The 10,115-nt window shown below is 41.3% G+C and overlaps 1 protein-coding gene across 1 annotated transcript in view; it reads left to right on the top strand.

Moving 5' to 3' along the window:
• The window catches only part of STK26 (serine/threonine kinase 26), a 23,984-nt gene extending 19,090 nt beyond the window's left edge, over window positions 1-4,894 (top strand). The window contains exons 7-10 of the mRNA XM_032776436.2: window positions 423-516; window positions 1,043-1,105; window positions 1,192-1,328; window positions 2,953-4,894. Of these exons, the coding sequence (XP_032632327.2) occupies window positions 423-516; window positions 1,043-1,105; window positions 1,192-1,328; window positions 2,953-2,977 (319 nt within the window). The 3' untranslated portion in view covers window positions 2,978-4,894. The remainder of the gene's footprint in view (window positions 1-422; window positions 517-1,042; window positions 1,106-1,191; window positions 1,329-2,952) is intronic.
• The last annotated feature ends 5,221 nt before the right edge of the window (window positions 4,895-10,115 follow it).

Genomic DNA, 10,115 nt, shown 5'->3' with positions numbered 1-10,115 from the left:
CTGCTTCTGATGTACTTAAAAAACATTTTATTACTACCTTTTGGAGTTTTTGGCTAGCCGTTCTTCAAACTCCTCTTTGGCTTTTCTTATTACACTCTTGTACTTAAGCTGTCAGTGTTTGTGCTCCTTTCTATTTGCCTCACTAGGATTTGACTTCCACTTTTTAAAGAAAGTCTTTTTATCTCTCACTGCTTCTTTTACATGGTTGTTAAGGCATGGTGGCTCTTTATTAGTCCTTTTACTGTGTTTCTTAATTTGGGGTATACATTGAAGTTGGGCCTCCATTAAGGTGTCTTTGAAAAGGGCCCATGAAACTTCCAGGGATTTCACTTTAGTCACTGTACCTTTTAACTTTTGTTTAACTAACCCCCTCATTTTTGGATAGTTCCCTCTTTAGAAGGTATCCTTGTGATTTTCTTTAGGGAGTCCAGCAACAAGGAGAACAATTCTCATCCTGAATGGAGTTTTACTACAGTTCGAAAGAAGCCAGATGCAAAGAAACTGCAGAATGGAACAGTATGTACAATCCAAAGAACTTTTTATACTTAGTGCTGATTGGAAGCTGTTGTAAGGAATGTGATCTTTAGTAACTCGTAGCCAGTTAAACTCAAAATAGTTTGTTGACTTTTGGCTTCAATCCTTATTTTTTTGTTTTTCATAAAATAGCAAAAAAATATCTACCATTAAGCCACAAAAACTAATTAATGGTGAAGTCCAGTGTCCATGGCAGCTTAGTGGTAGTGTGTTCATGTCACAATGTCTGTCTGTAGATATCTTAAGTTTAAAGAATTACATAGAATTAATCTGACAGAGATATGAACCATAATAGAAGGTGGCGTTGCTTCAGAAATATCATCAAGCATTTATTTCCAAACCACACTAGATTTGTTGAGGTAAAGTATATGTCTTTGTGATGTGTTGCAAAGGTTCTGTTAAATATCAAGTCTTTTAAGATGATGATACAAGCATAAATATGATTGCTTTTATATAGACATATGTAATATATATATTATATTACATATATATGTTTGCTAACCTTTAGGATCAAGACCTTGTGAAAACTCTGAGTTGTTTAACTATGATAATCACACCTGTTTTTGCTGAGGTAAGTCGTTAATTCAAAGATCTCTCTGAAATTTGCACAAGCATTTTATAAATCTTTCAGATATTTAATCTGTGTTGGTCTTTCAGCTTAAACAGCAGGACATAAATAATGCTAGCAGGAAGAAAGCAATTGAAGAACTTGAGAAGAGCATCACTATGGCAGAATCTACATGTCCAGGGATCACAGATAAGATGGTGAAGAAACTTATGGAGAAATTTCAGAAGTAAGTTGTTTTTTGTGGGGTACGAGGGTGTGTGTGTGTGTGTGTGTGTTAAAAATATATATATTGTACATAAACCATGTTAAAAATGCTCTCAGATTAGGAAATGCCAATGTTACAGTTACTCAGGCAACCTTAATTCTGCCTCGTTGTGCACCCATCCTGTGAGCTGTGGAAATAATCTTATGCCATCATGTAGTTAGACTTTATCATATGCATGCAGGTAAGAGGGTACCTGACTTGGTTTTCCTTCCACCTCCCCAAGTCCTCTGCCCCATGAGCTGGAGAAACTTCTGCCCCATGTGGTGCTCCCTGAGGGAGGATTTGGTCATTGATGTTGTTTGCTGCATGTGGAGGCTGGTTGGGGAGACCCCAGCCAGTTTGCTTCACTCCCCTAAGCACCCTATTGTAGCTGGTTGCAATACAGAGGCAACAGTGTCTATCTTTAGAACGTTTGTGATCAGTTGTTATTTGGTCAAGCTACATAAAATCTTCCAGGAGGATGCAAGTGATAGACGAGAACTCATGATTTTCAACAGTTTTTATCAGAGGGATATCTATGTTAATCTGGAACTGTAAAAGCAGAAAAGCGTCCTGTGGCACCTTATAGACTAACAGACGTATTGGAGCATGAGCTTTCGTGTGTGAGTACCCACTTCGTCGGATGCACCCACGAAAGCTCATGCTCCAATATGTCTGTTAGTCTATAAGATGCCACAGGACTCTTTTCTGCTTTTAACAGTTTTTATGTTAGCAAAACATGTACAGAATTTCAAGAAAAGACACATCTGTAGCCTGAGGGCTTTGTGAAGGTGCTATGTCCTCATTGATTTCTGTGTAACTCAATGCAGTATAAGACAGTAGCATCTATATGTTGAAAGATTATTGCTATTTTAACAGACTGAGAGTAATCCAAACACATTTATGATCACTTATAGCACATTGTTTAAGGTGGAATGATAGAAGTTGGGTCAAGTGTGTTTTCTTAACCAGTTTCATATCATTTGTTAGACATACTGCATTATATGTAATCCCTTGACTGCAGTAAAAATGTACTGTTTATTCCCTTTATCTGCCATCTTTACATGCTGAGCACCTCTCTATGCAAGCAATCTCATTGAGATCAATGGAGAGAGTCTTCTCAGCATGAGCAACAGTGGCAGAATAAAGGGAGAATCTATCTGAGAACTTAATTTCTTTCTATAAAATGTTTTAGCTATTGTAGTTACAAGTAGTGTTACTTATAACTACTGTACATGAAAAATTAATGGTAAAAATAATTATTCTTCTTTATTTACCCTGCAGTTTTAATGTAGGCAGTTCCTGTAGTTCCTTGTTGAAGAGACATTTATAAACCTAAACAGGGAAGCAGATAAACCCTTGACTAATTTTAACAAAAAAAAAATTAATTGCATGTTATTTCAAGGGTCTTCTGTCAGAAACATTGCCCCTTGGTTTTTTTTCATATCTGCGTAGGCAGTCCAGTTAAGAGCTAACATATGTGAGATAAGATTAATGCACTTACTTGTTTAGTAGATTTATACACTAAAGTGTGGTTAATTCATGAGCTGTGTACCAAGTTGGAATAAAGCAAATACAGTTCTTATTTGTGTATTTTTATGTATAGGTTTTCTGTTAATGACTCATCCTAAGAAACTTCTCATAAATGACTGCTGTTTCCTATGGACCCAGTGAAACCCACCAAAACTACTTCAAGCTTGGCAGTGCTTAGCTCATGAGCTCCCTGTGCCTTTTGGATCTTTGCAACGTATTGATGATGAGGACGATGATGATGATGATGATGATGATCAAGGCTTTGGAAGAACGTACTTAACTCTTTTGTGATGGTGTACATGGTTTTATATTTTCAGGAAATTATTTTGTAAAGAACAACTTTTAATATTGTAGTTTCATCTGTTTAATCAGATAAATGTTGAGGTGCAGTTTTGCTTTTAGATGTAGCTATTACTTTAGTTAATAGGAAGTGCAAGTACGGTATGTTTTGATGCTCTTTTGTTACTGTACATTGATGGGAACGTACAGCTCTTTTGTTTTCTTAAGTTAACTTTTGTAAATCACTAACAAGCTTCAGAAATAGCTTTTTTTCACAAACATATTCAAAACATGTAACGTAGTGGGTAGGGTGTTGCTGTAGCACCTGCTTCGATCACCATAGTTTTATCATACCCTGAAACTAAACCTGCAACAATATCTATTATCCTTCTGAATTGGTACAGTATTTTAGGCAGCTCTATGATTATACACATTTGAGAGCAATATGTCCGTAGTTTGCAGGTGATATGTAGCAGCAGGTATATCCTGATGTACAGTAGATGTATTACCCTTTAGAACAGATTTAGAAGTAGTAATTAAATCTTATTCATCATGGTAGGAAATTTAAAGCAATACAGATGTGGGGTGGGGGGGAGGGCCTTTGGCAATAATGGACAGAAATTGAAGTCCAATTTAATTTAAATTTCTTTCTTTTGAGTATAAAGACAGCGCACTGTATGCTTGGGTGGGAGGTAGCCAGAGAGAAGTCGGGTGTCATGTGATAAATACCTCACAAGCAGGTATCCGTATAACACCAGCGTTTTGTGTGGTGGTGGTGGTGGTGTTTTCCTGTAAAATATTTATACAATTCTGTTCTTAAAGTACATTAAATGCAGTACGGCAACATCACTTGTTTATAATTTTCTGAAAGTGTATTTTAAATATGTATTTACCAGTTAATATGCAAATAATTGAGTTATAGATATTCTTTCACACAAAGGTAGTACTGTGCAGTACAGAATGATTTTTTTTTTCATAAAGTAGGTAAGACTATAAAATTGCTTTCAGTTATATATTTATGGTACTGCTAGATGGGTAATATCCTTTTTTCTTTTCAACCCAGTATGTATATTATGCTGAAGTTTTGAACTGGGGTTGTATTTCAGTACTTAGCTGTGGAACTGTAGGTGTAAATTTATTTTTGATAAAGGCTGGATGTGTTTATTTTATGGTTCCTGCACATTTTGTTTTTGCACAAAAGTCATTTTAAAGAAATCTGAAATATATCTGCCAAATAGCGATAAAGTAACGGTGTGCAAACAAATACTGCATTTTTAGTCAAAAGTTGCCATGACATCGTTTTTATATAAAGGACACTCGTGAGAGATGGTGGTTAGACATGCCAAGGACAATTATTTTCAGTGGTGCCTACACTGTAAAAATTACTTTTAACTCCTTGTTTTAATTTTAAAGAAATGTTTCTGTTTAAAACTTTCATCTGCTATATAACTGAAACTCAATTAGAATTTATATCTGAGAAAAAAGTCTGGAAATAGTTTTGAAAACAATAATGTTATGGATTAAATAAATATTTTTATAAGTGTAAAAGCAGCAAAAGTTGTATATACAGTTGATCTGAGGCTTTACAAAATAACTGCATCACAGATACAAATTGTAGTGCTCCTCTAGCTTATGTAGTTGTTAGTCCTGTAAATCTGTTTATAGATGTAGCTTATTTCAATGTTTTGGGGTTTAAAATGGTTTAAAAATAAATATTTAAGTTCTGTAAACTTTCATGACCCTGCTTTGTTGTGCATTTTATTTTGGATTTACTTAAATGTGCAAAATATTGTTTTACGGTTTCCAAGTTTTAAATGTTTCTATTTAAAGGAAAGTGCTCCTTGCAAAGACTTGCATGTTAAGTTAGAAAATGGTGTTTTTTCCCATGCTGTCCTTGTCCAGAGAACACCTATTGGAATTTAGACAGCGTGGAATGCTAGGCCTGTGGAGCAACTCCAATATTCAGTTTGATCTCATTCTTAAAGCATAATCTGTCAATGTGTGTGCTTGCAGACCGCTATATGGTACCATTGACAGAGCTGTAGACGTTTCAGAAAGTCCACATTTCACTGTGAACTCATATTGTAGATTCAAGGCACAGAAAGCATGGTGCCACAGTTAACTTTGATTTGGTACTTGTCTTATCACCAAAAATCTCACTAAACTACTACATACTCATTTCTCAGAGTTCAAAACCTCGTATTTTTAATTCCATTGTCACTTTCCCTCCAGATGTTTTTATTTGAGCTGTGGGGAGTGCTACTGAGAGGTGATCCTTTCTGAATTTAGTAACTGAAGGCTACATCCTCATCCTGATGCCTGGGGCTTTATTCTACGTAACTCTAAATGGAGCCTGTTCTGAGTGCCTAGAGCAGTGGGCTCAGTGTCAGGGAAGTAGAAAGTCTGTTCTTGGCGCTGCCTGCTCCATGCTTGCTGTGACCTCAGCCAAATCATGAACTACTGTGTGCCTCTTTCCTTGTCAAATGGGCATAACACTTACTAACTCGGGGGTGTTGTGGAGCTGAATTCATTGATGGCTGTGAAGAGTCTTGGTCTTCTGTCATGCTGTCTATTGGAGGAACTGCAAGTATTGTATTGCAAATGGGATTTGTTCTGCTGAAGTCCTGCGCATCATGAGGAGAATAAATTGTACTTCTAGTATGGAGGGTTCATTAGGGAATCATCCTCTGGCTTGTGTATTTTCCACCTTGCGTAAAGGAGAATTGACATTTCAGTTGCTTACAGAAATAGAATTGCATTTAAAAAAAAAAAAAAGGATTCTATTAGTTATGCTTGGATACCAGAGTCCTTCGTCAGTGTAATCATCCCTAAAACCCCTTAATTCGGCTCCTCTCAGATTCCACCAAGTTTTTGTAAAGTGTGCAGCTAGTAATTGTGTAAAATCTGTTCCTACAGCCAAGTGACTGTTTAATGAATAGAAAACATAGATTCCCTTAAATGTTTATATCTTGCACCTTTGTTGGCCATTATGTGGGTCTGTAAACCTGGGGGCTGCTCATGCTGTTAATCTTGGAAATTAGACTAAAAATGCTGCCTGCCTTTCAGATATGTCACCAATCAAGCTCCATTTTCTCTCTGCGAGATAGTACGTCTCTACCTATTACATTTTATTCTCTTGCCCTCAGTAGCACCAAATAAATTATTTTCTTAATCATGTTTGCTTAGTCCTGCCTTGAGTGTAGGGGACTAGACTGGAAGACCTCTCAGGGTCCTGTCCAGTCCTACAGTTCTGTCGATGATGTGGTCAGCTTAGTATGTCCCTTCTCTACTTCATTTAATCTAGTTACATTTAGAAGTGACTAGCCTTGAGGAGTCCTCTCCTTGTCATGGATGGATGGGGCAAGTCATTGGCAGGGCACACCGCCAACCAAAAGCATGGCAAATACTGGCCAGTAAGCATGGCGGATGTGGGGAACAACCACGCCAACTTTCTCTCTGTCTGGTCTGTCAAGGATAGTGACACAATCACTCCATTTCCAGGGATAATCAGGATGTTCCTGTCTGAAGCGAACGCTGCTCTCAAACACTCGCATTAATAATGCCAGCTATTGGTAATATTTTTGAGTACGTGAATGAGGTACTGAGGTTGGTGCATCCCTTCGGTTTGCCTGGAGTTTCCTGAATCTCCTTTTGGTTGGCAAGGATATGACAGCCCCAACGGTTGCAGGTAGCAGGAAGTTTTTTCTAGTGCCACTTTCAGTCATTCCATAGTGTAATGCCCATGAGCGAGGGTTTACACGCCCCCATATGTAACGAGTGGAGGGAAAGGTAATTTAGGCAGAGGCCCAGGTACAGTTAAAAAAACTAACTTGATTTGGCAGCAATATCCCTGTTTTTTCTCTTATTTGCTGGGAGCGATTTGTTTCCAGCTGGAACCTTCTGCTTGTTCCTGTGCAGAGCACGTGAGTCACAGCGTGAACTCCAGATCCCAGTGCAGTGAAGGGAAAATCTGAAATTAGTCCCTTAAAGTTTCCTGATGTCAGTGCAATTAATCCAGACACCCCTCTCCTTTCCCTCGTTTTTCAGGATTGTCTTGTCTTTCTCCTGTCATTTGTTCCTGCTATTGCTGTCAGCCCCTATTCCCCTCCTTGGAGGTGGATGAGATATGGTTGCAGCGTGCACACTTGGCCCAGGTCTTCTAGGGCAACCCTTCTGTTCCTTCCTCTGAACCTCTGCCAACATTTCCCACACACCTGGGCTAGAAGAGATTTCAGGTTTGCCTACCCATGTTCAGCTGCCTCCAGTTGGGCCCTTAAGACACCACCTCTCTGAGATCAGTTGGTATGTTGCTGCTGTTTATTTTTTTTTTAAAATGCTTCATCCTCTGAGCCCATGTGGCTGGAACTTTTTCAGTTATACACACAAGTGCAGGCTTGTCGTGCGTTCTGCAGAGTGAGGCTTGTCAGGAATCTGTGTGACCACAAATTCTATTTTAAAATAGAAGAAGGATATGTGGATAAGGCCTGTGTCAGCAAGGGGAGGAAATTCGTACAGTGCAGTGTATATGTTGTTACTCTGTCGAGTTACGTAATCTATCCTGTGCTGAAACTGGATGCAAAGACAAGTGCCTAGATTCTCATCCCCACCTTAGAGCATCAGGTAATGCTTCTCTCATGCAAGAATGGTGCATTATGGGAGCAGGGTGTGGGAAGGAGGACAGGTGTGTGGAGTCGTGCTATGCTCAGGTGATCCTGGGCAGGCTCGGCAGCTCTAGAGGCCTGTTACTGCCAACATGAGTCGGAGCAGCCCTGCATCTGATCTAAGTTAGTGTTCGTGAGGTTAGTTTCTGGGGGAAAGTGGCAAGTGTAACCTATGCACCTGAGGACTTGGCCCTGTAGTAGGAAGAGAGCCTGAGACCCAAGCCCTTGCATCAGAGGCCTGGTATGAGGCAGGACCTGCTCACAGAATCTGGCAAGAACAGGGCTAATATTGCAGAAATACACATTCCTAAGAAGTGCTAGTCAGACTGCTCATGCAAACACATCCTGATATCAAGTGGTACCAGAACATCCCACTATCAAGGATGGTATGAAAACATTCCCCAAGGATAACAGGAACACGCTGACCCCCCCAAAAGATAAGGTCAGGATAACTACGTAATAAAAATGTTTTACTTAAACCAACATGTACAAGGTGATAACTAGCCACAGCAGGGCCGTGACTATGTCAAAGGCAGGCTGTAACTTGTTTGTAGTGGGGTATAAAGACGCATCTTAGAGGGAGTATCTTTGTCCAGCGGAGGGGGGGAATGGAAAGTCCCACCATTCACTGAGCTCTGTCCACTGTCATGGGCATACATGTCTTAGTATCCTTGTAGCATCTACCAGGTGCTATTACTGTGCTTTGTCAAGAACCGGGCCTAGCGCCTTCACACCTTAACAGATCTTATGGTCATTGGGCAGTTTGCTCAAGGTCTGCTGTGCCGGCTGTTTTTGCAGAGCTGGGACAGCCACAGGGAAAACACACACACAGCCAAACCTCTATCAACAGGCCCTAGAACTGGAAAAGCTGTTATCCAGCCCCTGCCACTTCCAACATAGGTAACTGCCTTTAACCCACCTCACAGCACCCTGCACTGGGTAAATCCTGGCCAGGTGCAATTGTGGGGGGTGGGCTCTGAGCCCGTTGCAATAAAGGGTGGTTGCTGGAGCCTGTTGGGTTTTACCTCTATTAGCAGCCCCTGTCGGATGAAGGGCTACATGCTGGCGCAAGCCATGTTCCAATCAGACTTGGCATGCATGCACCACAACACTGCTGTTAATGGAGCAGTACCTGCCGGTGCTGGGCTCAAGAGGAGCCTCCCCTCTGCAAGGCCCCACCCAGTGCAGTTTATAAAACCATTCACACAGGGGGTCACAGCTTAGGAGCAGGCTGCTTTAACCTCACTGCCTTGAGCACTCCTGCCGTGACCTGCTAATCCACGTTTGGCCCTGCACTAGTGTTGGTGCTGTACCTGATGCTGCCACGACAGCCAGGAAAGAACCTGGAATTCACCAGGGATCTGTGAGAAACTGTCTGTTTTGAAGGAAGCTCAGCTGCTCGAACTGGTCTCCCAGTGAAAGGGGCTTTGGGACAGGGGAGCAGGGCCGTGCCCCTCCCACACACATACTTGTGCAACCCAGGAACTAGGCTCAAACCAACCCCCCACCATAAAATACCAGGAAATGCAGTTAGGAGACAGGCTTCCCTCCGCCACCTTTAACTCTGCTGCTTGGCAATGGTAGTAGCTCAGTGGTTTGAGCATCAGCCCGCTAAACCCAGAGTTGTGAGTTCAATCCTTGAGGGGGTCATTTAGGGATCTGGGGCAAAAACCTGTCTGGGGATTAGTCCTGCTTTGAGCAGGAAACTCCTGAGGTCCCTTCCAACCCTATAATTCCCATCCCTAGCAAAGCTGCTGCTTGCTGTGGGCCCAGCCCAACTCTGCATGAAGGCCCTTATTCATGTGCTCTCGGCCCTTCCCTGGGCTCTGTGTGGAAGCCACACAGGACTTGCAGCTGGTTGCCAGACATCAGGCAAGCTCGGCAGCAGGCTCACAGTTCTGCTGCACGGGTCCCATGGTGGTGTCGGGAATAACTGGGAGAAGAACGGTAGGTTGTCTCTTCCACCCTACCATAGCAGCACAAGGGGTCAGCGTGGGTCAGGCCAAAGGTCCAGCTAGCCTATTATCCTGCCTTTGGAGAGGGGCCAGTGCTAGATGCTTCAAAGGCGATTAGAGCAATTAGTGAGTGATCCAGGCCTAGCTTCTGGCAGTGAAAGGTTTAGGGACACCCAGACCTTAGGGTTCCATCCTTGGGTAATAGCCATTGATAGACCCATCCTTCAGGAACCTGGTAATTCTTTTTTAAACCCATTTACAGTTTTTGCCATCATAACAGGCTGACTGTGCGTTGTGTGACGAAACACTTCCTTTTTCGTTGTTTTAAACCATCTGCCTAG

This window comes from Chelonoidis abingdonii, chromosome 8 (genome assembly GCF_003597395.2).
Source record: "Chelonoidis abingdonii isolate Lonesome George chromosome 8, CheloAbing_2.0, whole genome shotgun sequence".
NCBI classification, from domain to species: domain Eukaryota; kingdom Metazoa; phylum Chordata; order Testudines; family Testudinidae; genus Chelonoidis; species Chelonoidis abingdonii.
Note: the sequence above shows the minus strand (reverse complement) of the source record. Positions and strands in the feature narration are given on the sequence as shown.